The sequence below is a fragment of the Panthera pardus genome, unplaced genomic scaffold (assembly GCF_024362965.1).
Source record: "Panthera pardus isolate Hobbes unplaced genomic scaffold, ASM2436296v1 HiC_scaffold_22, whole genome shotgun sequence".
NCBI classification, from domain to species: Eukaryota; Metazoa; Chordata; class Mammalia; order Carnivora; family Felidae; genus Panthera; species Panthera pardus.
Window position 1 is genome coordinate 82501018 of NW_026526788.1, and position 12940 is coordinate 82513957.

Genomic DNA, 12940 nt, shown 5'->3' on the forward strand with positions numbered 1-12940 from the left:
AGGAGGGGTCCTGGCTTCTTAAGAAAGAGATGATCGTGTTGTCTCCAGCAAGGTTGCCAGGGATCCCATAAAGGTATCTGGCGGGCCCTGGCGAGGGGCTCCAGGGAACATCCTCTGGATGTCTTGCCCCCACTCGGAAGGAAATACTGGCATCCCTGCCCTTTAGGGTGCACACAGCCCACAGACCGCCTGGTCAGGCCCCTCAGGCCCGCCAGGTGGGGACCGTGCTGGCCTTCGAAGGCCCCAGGAGGGACCCAAGCCTTGGCGCGGGTCCCCGGGAGGACGGGTGGGCCCGGGTCCCGCTCCTCGGTGGTCAGGGTCCTGTGGCCAGGCGGCACTGAACGCCCTTCCCCGCCCGCAGCCCCTGGCCCGCCAGGAGGAGCAGACCCGACTGGTGCGCCAGTTCCACTTCCACGGTTGGCCCGAGATCGGGATCCCGGCGGAGGGCAAAGGCATGCTCGACCTCATCGCGGCCGTGCAGAAGCAGCAGCAACAGACCGGCAACCACCCCATCACTGTGCACTGCAGGTGGGCGCCCCCTGCAGGTGGGGCCGAGCCAGACCCTACGCCCGGTTAACTGCCCCCAACGGCGTCATTGCTCTGGACTGTAGTTTTCACCTTCCCCGTACACAGAGGGCGTCACAGGGATGCGGAAACGTCATGTGCTGTACCTGCAGGATGCATTTGGGGGGAGGAGTCAGGGAACCCGCTCAAACACACGTTTCCGTATGCCTTTTAAGTCCTCAAAAACCCCTCCAGGCACAGCTCTGACAGACCCACTTCCTGAGCCTCGCCTGCTGGCCTTCCTTTTGAAAGATTGTTCTGGCTGATGTGCCCGCCCCTCCCTGTCCTCGCCTCTGGGCTTGGGGAGCCAAGTCCGCACCACAGCACACCCCCGAGGCAGGAAGGTTTTCTTGAGTCACTCGAGGATGTCCAGGCTGGGATCGCTGCCCAAGGCCTGCAGCCCCACCCCAGCCCCGCTCCCAAGGCAGGCACAAGGGAGGCCAAAGGAAACGTGGCTGGGGGTGCCCCTGGAGACAGCTGGGCACCCCACCAAGGTCCTTGATTAGCAGCATCACAAGTGTGGAAGGGTGAATCTGGCCCAATCTAAAGACGTGTCGGCTCACCCTCCTTCTGTGCTGACCCACTTCTGGTTATGCCAGAGCCCCTCCCCGTGCCAGCAGCGGGGGCGGGGGGGCGGGCGGGCTGGCCACCAAAGCAAATCTCTTCCTCGCAGGAGTTTGGGGTGCTTTCCTTGTCGGGGGTGCTAATTTGCTTCTGAAGCTGCCCTTCTATTTATTTTTCCACTCGTGGCTTCCGTTCTGCGTGGCTGCCGCTTGCCCCACCCCACCCATCCCTTGTAGCCACCAGAGCCTGGGCCTCACTTGGGGGGATTGGAACTCTCTGCCTGGGACGGGCCTGGGTGCGCTTCTGGCCTGGCCAGCAGGTGGAGCACACGCCCCAGGTTTCAGTTCCTGTGGGCTTTGTAGAAGTCCTTTAGAATAAACTGGAAACAAGTGCCCGCCTCCCCAGGCCCGGACTGAGTGTAGGACACCAGGGATGCAAAAACGAACAAATCCCACAAGGGCAGATGTGGGGACAGGTCACTGAAATGGGACGGGAGCCTGAGAATCAGCCCACCCGGGGTGGGGTGGGGTGGGGGGTGCCTCTGGGGCCTGGAGGGCTCTCTGGGGGGAGCCAGCTGAGCCCGCCCACTTTGGGCCTGGCCTCTTGTCTATCCTAAGGCTGCCTGGGCTCTGCTCTTGTGGGGTTTATCCAGTTTATCAAGAAAATGACCGTCTTAAGTGGAGTGGACCCAGATCTTCATCGCTGAGAAGTGTCTCTTATCTAACCGTCCCTGGCAGGGGACGCCCTCTGTCTTAACATCACACCTTGTGAGCCACCGCCTCTCAGAAGGCAGGTCCCTCGCACAGAAGGAGAATCCAGGCCGAGTTACCTCTCCCCAGACCTGAAGCAGGAGGGTTCGCATTTCTGACAAGTTCCCCGGCAACGTTGATGCTGCTGGTCCCGGGGACCACACCCGGAGAACCCCCCGCCTACACGAGTTGCAGCTTGAAAGCTTGTGCCGGGTCTTGATCCCACTCATGAGCTACCTGTCTGCTGTACCTGGGCCAGTGCTTTAGGAATGTCACATTTGCGGACTCTCGCTCCACGCAGATGATCTTTGGAAATCCAAACCTGGCTCATTTTCGGGGGCGATTGCTTCTGTGCTGGTGTTCGGGGATGGGCTGCAGGCTGTCCGCGTCTCGTCCCCACGGGCAAGCCCCGTCGTCTCCCTTAAGTACTTTTCCTCCGCAGTGCTGGAGCCGGGCGAACAGGTACATTCATTGCGCTCAGCAACATTCTGGAACGAGTGAAAGCCGAGGGCCTTTTAGACGTATTCCAAGCTGTGAAGAGTTTACGACTTCAGAGACCGCATATGGTGCAAACCCTGGTAAGAAACTGAGTGGCGAGGGTGTTTCCGGAAGGGCTGAGAATTGTCTGTGCTGAGTGTGGGGAGAGGGAGGAGAGCAAGCTTCTCGGGGGACGGAACTCAGGGCACTCTCCCCGGTGAAGCTCCACGGACCCTCTCCTTCCCTTGAGTCTGGCTGGGGACGGTCCCCTGAGCTGGACGCTGGAGGAGAGGTGCAGCCATGACTTCAGACTGTAAGACCCCATGGACAGAGGCACTGAATACCCCAGCTTTCTGTGTCACGTGACCATTCCGCCAGATTCTAGGGCCATCCTCTTTCATTCTGTGACAAAAACACACGCTTCCTGGTTTGCAGAAGACATGCTTCCTCAACAAGTAATCATTCGGCCCCAGTAAATGCAATTTCAAGAAATGTTCTCACGCGTCCTCTTTCTCAAGCCTTCCTATTTGTAGATGTGCCCTCCTCGCCCGCTCCTTCTCTATACTCACAGGGTGCCCAGGCAAGCAGGCCATCACATGGAAGGTGCCGGGAGGGCCCCTCCAGCACATTCCCGTCGCAGGGACAGCTCAGCCGCTAGGATCGCCTGAGCAGAACGGGGTTCGCCTCGCGCCCCCAGGCTGGGCGAGAGCGCGGGTCTCACCCTGAGGGCACACCAGCCTGGCCTGGAGAGTGTTCACAGTCCTGCTCCGTTGCCAGGCTGCCCTCACACTTGCTGGGGGTGGGCGCCAGGCTGGCATCGGCGTATCTCTGGCCCTCCCAGGTGGTCCCGAAGTGAATACAGGTTCGAGAGCCACTATCAGTAAAGGAAAACTGGTGTGCCTACCAGCCCCCCACCCTCCTCCCTGCCACGCCCCTCTTCGGGCCATGACTGGGGCAGAAACCTGAGGCTCCTCTGCTTTCCCTAGAGCCCTGGTCCCAGCGCGGACTGTCCTTGCTAGGGCTCTGGAAGACGCTAGAGGCATCTTCTAAAGGTTATGCCTGCCTGCTGACAGCTGATACCTCCTACAGGCATCGTGAACTTGAACGACTTTGGGCATGGGAAAAACAGAAGCAGACCACTCCGTGGAAGATTTTCTAGATGAAAATAATAATGATAACAGGAATACCTGCAAAAAGAAATTCAGTTTTTTTTTTTTAATTTTTAATGTTTATTTTTGAGAGAGAGACAGAATGTGGGTGGAGGAGGGGCAGAGAGGTAGGGAGACACAGAATCTGAAGCAGGGTCCAGGCTCTGAGCTGTCAGCACAGAGCCCAATGTGGGGTTCGAACTCACTGACTGCAAGATTATGACCTGAGCCGAAGTTGGGACACCTAACCAACTGAGCCACCCAGGGGTCCCAAGAAATTCAGTTTTTAACTATGAGCCATACTCTTTCAGTTTCTTTCCTGTTTTTTGAGTCCACTCCCGGCTTCCCCAGGCAGAATGAATAGCTTTAGTCCTGTCTTGCCCCCAGTTAAGTATAAAAGCTAAGTCATGGCGTCCCTTTGTTGCTTGGGCTTTGGGAGGTCATCCCAACATCATGGCTGGACGTGCTTGGACAAGCTCCTCCCACTTTCCGGACTTTAGTTCCCTATCTGTGGAAAATGGGGCGACAGCACCTGCCTTCAGTTGGCATGCAGATTTGTTTTATGTCTGTACCTCAGGGGCCCCGTGAGTGCCTGACCCAGGGAGGCTCCCAGCGATTGTAGCAAAGAACATTTCTTATCCGACTCAGCATGCAAACACCTCCTTGTTTGTTTTTAATGTTTATTGATTTTTGAGAGAAACGGAATGCAAGTGGGTTAGGGGCAGAGAGAGAGGGAAACACAGAATCCAAAGCAGGCTCCAGGCTCTGAGCTGTCAGCACAGAGCCCGACGCGGGGCTCGAACTCATCAACAGTTTGGTGCGGGGCTCGAACTCATGAAACGTGAGATCGTGACCTGAGCTGAAGTTGGATGCTCAACTAACTCACGATTTGTGAGGAGGGTGAGAGTCAAATGATGCACAGGAGTGTTTTAATAGGTCAGATGCCTTAGATAGAAGGCGATGTTTTTTGAATTCTAAAATTTATATAAAACAATGTCCCTTTTTGGAGTAAATTGAGGCTTAAAAATACCCTAGATTTTCATCTTTTTTAACTTTCATAGGTTACTTCTTTGTTACATTATGAAGTTTATTTGAAGTTAAATATTCTGGTTTTTTTTAATTTTGTTTCAAAAATAGTTGTTTTCTAGTTTTTTAATGTTTATTTATTAGTTTTTGAGAGAGAGAGAGAAAGAGAGAGCACAAGCAGGGTAGGGGCAGAAAGAGAGGGAGACACAGAATCCGAAGCAGCTCCAGGCTCCGAGCTGTCAGCACAGAGCCCGACGCGGGACTGGAACCCATGAACCACGAGATCATGACCTGAGCCGAAGTCAGACACTTAACCGAGCCTCCCAGGCGCCCCTGTTTTCCATTTTAAGTATGAAAACTGAAGACCTTTTACTCAGACTCTCCTCAAATACGCTAAGTTGAAACTAATCACTGACATTTTTTTATATTATAAAAACAGTTTTACCTGGAAACGTCTCTGTGTAACCAGTATGTAACTAGTCAGACTTTTTTTTTTGGCTTCTTTTTATGAGTTTCTCCTAATTGAATTAATGGAATTTAAAAAATCATTTTAATATATTCTTGTTTTTTTTTTTCAGGAACAGTATGAATTCTGCTACAAAGTGGTACAAGATTTTATTGATATATTTTCTGATTATGCTAATTTCAAATGAAATTCCTGCCTTAAAATATTTTTTAATTTAATGGTCAGTATATTTTATAAAAATCATGTTAATTTATTTCATAGTTGACATTAATACCCGTCCTAATTTCTTTGTATATATTTTGTTACGCTTTCAAGGCCACTGCTATAAAGTTATTAAATCTTAAATACCCCTTTTAAAAACGGGAGTAATGTATTAAGGTCAAGTAATATCCCGTAAAATGCATTTCTGCTAATATCGGTAAATATTCTAATTTTGCATTAGATTCATCATATCCTATAATTTCACACATTCAGCACGTCTAAATGTTAAAAATCTTAATATGCAATGTGTGCTTGACGCAGGAGAGTAAACACAGAGCCCGCTGTTAAGAAAGCGGTCGAGGACTCAAAAATCAGTTGAAAATTCCCTGTCCAGACGCTGATTTTTACAGCCCTGCGCAGTGGCGTTTTGCGGGAGGTAAAATGTTCATGGAGATACACTGTAAGTAGGGGATCCTGTGAAGTCCTCCGTCTCAACTCATGTGGTTTACTTTTTACATTTTAAAGATCAAGGGCGTCACAGCCCGCGTGCAGGTATAAAATGCATGAGCGCAGTTGGTGACCATATAGTGATACACGTGCGTTTACTCACGGCTGGGTCCGTGCTGTCTGGGCCGGAAGTGGGGAGATGTCGGTGCTGGTGGCACGGTCACCCGTGGCCTTGGGTACGGCAAAATCAGCTATCAGGCTGCGTTCCCACGTGGCCACTTGCTGTCCGTCTGTCTGAGTGTTTGGCTCAGAGGAGTCTCTGAGAATCAAACCAACTGCGTTTCTCACTCTTGCCTCTGGTCTCGAGCTACCTAGAGGCTCAACACAAACCACTTCCTAATCCTAACGTGCGGAGGGAGCCAAACGTCTGACTCACGCAGATGCCAAGAGCACACGCTTGGGGAGACCACCACAAGCACTGATGCTTTCAACTTTCTGAGAATATTTTGGCTTGTTTTTTTTTTTTTTTAAATCTTGTACAAGCTAAGATTGTTTGTAAGAAAAGAAATCTTAAAATCTAGATTTATACAGTTTTTTTTAAAGTCCCCCTCCTCAATATTTAAATAAAAGACACAGAGAGAGAAATCCTTAATCTAAAGGCTAACTTATTTTTGAATGGAAATACTACTGAGACCTTTGACACTGGATAATAATAATCTCACTGCCAGACTGGATTGGCTTATGGGGCGACAAAAGGGAGGAGGTTGAATGTAGAAAAGTGTAATTTAATGACGGTGATCTTTCTGTGGCCATTAGGTAGCAGATGAGCATATGAGCACAATATATATATATATATATATATATATATATATATATATATATAAAAATATAAAAAATAAAGACACCTGCTCTAACATACTAAAAGCACTTAAGATGTGCATTTGGGGTACAGTGGGTTTTTTTGCTTTTAAAAAGAAATATAAAGGCCTTATTTGACATTTCCACCGAGAAGTGACTGCACCTTCCTATTGCACTGTTCATCCCGTGTCTGTTTCTGGTGTGCATAATGTGACCCCAGGGTTTCTTGCATACTAACGATAGCCTCACGGTGATCAAGTCTCCGTGGCTCCTCTGAGCTCCACTCCATGGCAGAAGGGGTGCCAGCCGGAAGGGCGAGAGCACAACTTTGTGACCGATGCCGCCGCCGCCAGCCGCATCCCTGGGCACACACAGTGCTGAATACATCCCTCCGTCCTTCCCGGGACCATGAGGATACGTTCGGGTCGAAGAGGAAAATGGAGGCAGCTCTGCAAGACGCACCAGCTGGTCCCATATGTTTTCATTGTCAGAACCCCCCCCCCCCCCACCAAAGCCTTTCTGTGACTGAAGGAGAAGAGAGAGAACCAAGCTTTTCATTTGGCACCAAACCCTAGAAACCGAGCTGGCTACGTGGTGATGAAAGTGATTTGTAATGTACCCGAGGGTTCAGGGTCAAAGTCAAGGGAATGGACTTGGGTCTAATTCAGGAGCCCTCATGAGAAGCTGTCGGGCCCTCAGTGGTCTACCTGGCATCTCTTGTGTGGCGATTCAGGTCGAACTTACCAGGGGTGCCCTCGGGAAAGTGCCCCGTTTGTGCGTTGTTCTGTCTCCCTGTGTCCGCTACAGGCATCCTGGCACCCGCTTTGGTCCTTCCGCCTCTGGAAACAAGGCAGAAGCCGCGACCCCTTGGGCACAGGACCCCTGTCCCCAGTCGAGGGCAGTACTTGCCTTTCTAGGGGCCTGGGAATTGCAGCCTCCTGGCCTCTGCCCAGGCCCCCCCCCCCGACCCACCCAGTCCAAACAATCCCTTTGGGGACGCGCTACCCTCTCTGTGCAACCGGGAAAGCTGACCTCTCCTTCCCCCTCTGTCAAAGAAGGTCCATGGACATGACAGCGCCCCGCTGACGGGGCTGACGAGGCCATTCTTACCTTCACGTTTTTGTGTGTCGCATGAGGCTGCATCCAAATGCCAAATAGCGATTAGGAGCCTACCGTTCTGATCGACAAGCTGTACGGTCACTGTGTGACTCACTCTACTGTTTCTCTCCATGTGCTAGACGAATGAAGAATGCATACCAGTGTTTTGAAAGGTATTTTTATGTGTTTTTAAAAACTTTTTTAAATGAGCCTGACACGTCTGTTTCAGCATTCGAAGACATGCCCATGTGATTTTTAAGATGTGTGGTTCCTGATACTTTTGTTTAACTAAATCGTGTTTAATTTATGTGCAATCTTTATAATATACATCTGTAGTCCCCGTTTCAACTATCATAGTTTCTTTTATTACATCTGTAATTTGATCTTGCTCTGATTATAATGCCAGTGAATGTTGCTGAATTCTTTGTATATGCAAATTGCAAGATCTAAAACAGTCTGATGCAAGGATAAATCTTTACTTTGACTTCCAGCCTGCGTCTCGTTCTTCCATGAAATCTCTTCGTTGTATTCCTGTGCCTTATGTCCTTTTAGACAAGACATTCATTAGGAGGTAGACATCGATTCATGTAGACCATTAATTTAGGACCTCTAAAATGTAGCTCCGCCCTGGCTTGGAAACAGCCCCGACCGTGGGCACAGTGGCCGGCCGGGGGTGGCCCCAGCTCCCCGCTGCTCCTCAGTAGGCGTGAGCCGTGCGTGCAGCACAGACTAACAACTCGCCCTTCTGGGAGCCGTGCTCCTCCTGGAGTCCAGACAGGGATCTGAGCTCTGAGCGGTGGTTTCTTGGAGTCCCCAAGGAAGATGACAGACCGCGTCAAGTCTGCGGCCAGGCGGAGTCACAAAGTCCTTCCGACGCTGATTTCCCTCCTAAAATCGGAAACCCCGTCAGGCCTCCCTTCGCATATCTGCGTGTCTCTGCTCACCCCCCAACTCTGCCTCTGTGCTCCTTCCACCTCCACCCCCCTTCCGGACCCACCCGCGAGATATTTCAGGCCTCACGTGGAGTGTAAACACACGCTTGTTATTAGTGGTTGCATTTATTTAATACATGTTATGAGGCTTGTTGTATTTGTTAAAATGGATGATTTCGTAACCTTTTATTCTCCTCTCCCCTCCTCCCTCTGAAAAATGTCACCTGCTGTGAAATGCCACATGCTCGTACGGACTGCTTAATTACTGGCGGTTCCTTATGGGTCTGTCTGTCTGTCTGCACGCCCCTTAGCAGTGCTAGGTACAGCAGGACCCTTCCACTGGGGAGAGGGGAACCACAGAAGGGAGAGAGCAGACAGGGGAGGACGGATGGAAGAAAGGAGGTTTGGGGGAGGGTGGGGGGGTTCAAAGATGGGCATCAACCAGCCAACCAGGGACCAGGTGGCTCAGCCGACCTGCCGGAGCCCACAGCCTCAGGAAGGGAAGACGCGCCAGGCCTGCCGTAGAGGAAACCCCCCGCCCCCCCCCCCCCCCGCCATCAAATGGAAACATTTCGAACAAGACCCCAGGTGCGAGCGACCTCGGACAGACAGGCGGGTTGAACGACCTCCGAGGCAGGTTAGCACCTCCCTGGGACTGAATGGTGTGGGTCAGGAATGCACCTGTTAGCAGCGGAGGGCTCAACGGTGAGCTGCATTTGAATGTTCGAGACATTAATACATGGAAACTTGGCGTCTTTGCCGTGACGACATATATGCCACCGGTGTGCCGTTGTGTGAATTGCCTGTTTGCCCGAAGGTCTGTCTCGGCATCCGGGCGAGTCGGCACTTGAACACCTTCCTCATCTGGTCTCCGAGGGCTGCTTGGCCCTCTCCAAACCTAACGAGCTCTGGTGGCCGTTCCTCCACGGTGGGCATCGGCTCACGGCGTCCCCGCGTCGTTTTCCGAGGAAAACGCTTGCACACGTGTGCGTTTCAGCTGCAAAGCGCTTCTCCGGGAGAGCTTTCTGGAAGTGGAGTTTCCGGGGCGAAGGGCAAATGCACGTGCGATAGAAATAGGAATTGCCAATTCGCCACCGCCGAGAAGTGCCCCAGCGCCTCACCGCCCACGGTGCAGGGGGTGCCCGTTTCCCGACATGCCACTAACCCTGGGTGTTAGCAGATCCCTTTCATTTGTGCAAAACTGAGAGGCCAAAAAAAAAAAAAAAAAAATACGTCATCTCAATTTGCATCTCCCTAACTTCTACTGGGTTGAGCATCTCTTCATGCTTTTAGTATTTATATTTCATCTGCGAATCACCAATTCATATTTTTATTTATTTATTTTTTTAATATATGAAATTTACTGTCAAATTCCAATTCATATTTTTTATCCATTTTCCAAGTTGTGTCATTTGGCTTTTCCTCATTGGTTTATTTCCTCAATCTATTGTTGATTCCTCGGTGATTCTTTTTATAGCACGGACACTAACGCTCTGTTATTCTTACTACGAATATTTCCCTTCCATGCTTGATAAAAGATTGTCAGTGCTGGCTGTTAAAGCCCCTTGTCCAGGAAGCTTTGGGGCTCGCCAGCTTCTAGATTGGGTTGATGAGCACAAGGCGGGGCTGCCCACAGCAGGGCCCTCTGTGGCTCTTGCATGGCGATAGCCAATAAACGTATCAAATCGAGCCTTCATTCCTGGGACCCAGGAATGTAGACACAAGGAGGGGCTTCATGGGAACAAGTCATGGGCATCTTGTTCCTTTGTAAACAGCAACATTCATGCAATCCCAGTTTACAGATTGTTGAATGCTCTGTGCCAGCATGGCCCTTCGTGCTGGTGACACCTAGAGGGGGAAGACTGGGACCATGTCCTGGAGGCACGTCGGGGGCCTGGGCCATCTGCATAGCACTGGAATCGGGGTCCCGGGAACTGCGGCTGGAATACCAGATCTGTTTCCTAGAAGATGACTCCAGCAGCGCATCTAGAGGAAGCTTCTAGAAAGCCCAGCAAAACCTGGGATCCCAGCCACATATCTTAAATCATTTTTAGTGAAGAGATAGAATTTATGGAGTTGACATTTGCGAAGGAGTCTTTCCACGACAACCTGGGATGCCTGGGCCAGGTGAGGGGCCAGGCAGTGACGGCCTAGATTCCGTCCTGATCTGTGTGTAGGATTGAGGGAGGCTTTCCCTCCCTTCCTTCCTCAGCCCCTCCACGTGGTGATAGATTCCAGACACACCCAGACACCTGACTTTACCTCCCGACAGAAAACCTCCTCCCGGGGACAATCCCACTCACCCCTGGCCCCTATCTCCAAGACCTGCCCACACATTCTCTCCCAGGATCCAGGACCTATTTGGGCAGCCAGATAAGAGACTGAGCAACCTCAGCCTTCCTGGCCATCTCTGGTGGCCCTGGGTCAAGTCCTTGTCCCTGGACACAACTCGTGCCCGGACTGATCAGATATATGACTAGGGTTTCCAGGAGTCCCCTCCCCCTACATGTGAGGGCCGCTCCCAGAGTTAACGTGATGGCTCACGGGCCAGGAGGAAAACCGTCCCTTCATGTCAGAGCTGTAGAAATGGAGACAGTCTAGAAGAGCAGGCCTTCTGACTCAGCCCCGGTCTGCTGCTCCCCCCTCTTGGCTCCTGAGTTTGCTTTTTTTTTTTTTTTTTTTCCTTTTTCCTTTCCTCCCTTTAATAAAAATCCCCTGGGTTTTAAAATTTCATTTCAAGGATACCCGGCTGGGTACCTCCTCTGCCTGGGGTCACTACTGACACGCGGCGATGGTAAATACCCGGTCTGCCCTTCACGGAAGGCCACAGCTTAGTCCTGGGACAGGAGGCCCGCTCTCAGTCAATGTTCCAGTTTCCACAGAACGGCGTGTCACAAGTTAGCACAGGATGACCCCAGAGCAAGAAACGGGGACCCAACCCGGCCTGGGAAAGGGGTGACCCAGGCTTCTTTGAGGGAGCCTCACCACAGCTGAGCTCAGGACTGGAGGAAATCATTTGTGAGGCAGGAAGGAGGTGGGGACAAGTGGTGTGTGTGTGTGTGTGTGTGCACATGCACGTGTAGCATATGGTTGTAGGAGTGTGTGTAGGAGGGTGTATGTGTGGAAGGGTCTTGCCTAAGGAAGTCAAAAGCTGGCTGGTACAAAACTCGAGTAAAGGAGGTCAAAGAGCGGCGTACCTGGGAGGTTCAGTCGGTTAAGCGTCCGACTGTTTTTTTTATTATTGTGTATTTATTTTGAAAGAGAGACAGCAGGGGTGGGGCAGAGAGAGAGAGACCCAGAATCTGAAGCAGCTGAAGTCCGATGCCTAACTGACCGAGCCACCCAGGTGCCCCAAGCACCTGATGGATTTCAGCTCAGGTCACATCACAGTTCGTGAGCTCAAGCCTCCCATCGGGCTCCACGCTGACAGTGTGGAGTCTGCTTGAGATTCTCTCCCCCCCCCCCCCACCCAGCCCTCCTCTGCCTGTGCTCTGTCTGTCTCTCAAAATAAATTTAAAAACCTAAAAGAAAGGCAAAGAGAGATTGGCAGGCAGATCACGCAGAAGCTTGGAGGCAAAAAAAAAAAAAAAAAAGTACTTTCTGTTCATCGAGAACTTTCTGTCAGATGGATGTTACTCATTTGGAATCCGAGGCCCAGAGAAGTCACCAAACCACACAGCAAGTAGGTATTTATTTCTTGCAACCCTGTTTTCAAACAGAGTTGGCCTAGCTGGTTAATGTTTGTCTGATGCTTAAATGCTAAGCGAAACCTGTGTCCTGCGGACATGTTTAATCAAACACTTGTTTGAATGAGCTTTTCTAACGCAGCATTTACGGTAAAATGAAAACCACCCTTACTGTGCTCTTAAAATACTGTACCCTTACGAAGGTGAGGAAATCTGATATATTGCAGTGAGATTTTTGGTTAGAATTGAACCCTAAAGGGGTTTTTAATTAACCAGTATATTCCATTCCCCAGGCATATGGCTAATTGAAATTTTTCTACGTGCGAGGTTCATAATTACTACGAAATCTGAAGTGTCGGCAGAACAACTTAATCATAGGAAAATCCTATTATTTTACATTTCCTTGTGTTTTGCTACCTAAATGACACATTTATGACTCGCACCTTCAAAAAAAAGTGCCTTTTCTAAAAAAAAAAAGAGCTGCCCTTCCTAAACTACTCTCCCTTCTTCTGCTCCCCGAGATTCCACCCCTTTCTGGCCCAGTTCAACCATCACCTGGTCTGTGGACTCTCGGATGTCCCCCTACCCCCGCTCCAACCTACCGCCCTCCCCAAGCTGTCACTCTTCCGTGCGATTTTAGACAACACTGTTCAGAGTGTTCTTACGGCAGCCACAACGGCAAAGACAACTCCCAGTGACCCAGAGACACGCCTAGATTCATGCA

General features: G+C 50.9%; 1 protein-coding gene across 6 annotated transcripts in view; it reads left to right on the forward strand.

Moving 5' to 3' along the window:
* The window catches only part of PTPRE (protein tyrosine phosphatase receptor type E), a 160885-nt gene extending 154380 nt beyond the window's left edge, over positions 1–6505 (forward strand). For all 6 annotated transcript variants that reach the window (XM_053910048.1, XM_053910047.1, XM_019424610.2 and 3 more), the window contains 3 exons: positions 362–528; positions 2320–2455; positions 5107–6505. In XM_053910048.1, coding sequence (XP_053766023.1) covers positions 362–528; positions 2320–2455; positions 5107–5181 — 378 coding nt within the window. In that variant the 3' untranslated portion in view covers positions 5182–6505. The remainder of the gene's footprint in view (positions 1–361; positions 529–2319; positions 2456–5106) is intronic.
* The last annotated feature ends 6435 nt before the right edge of the window (positions 6506–12940 follow it).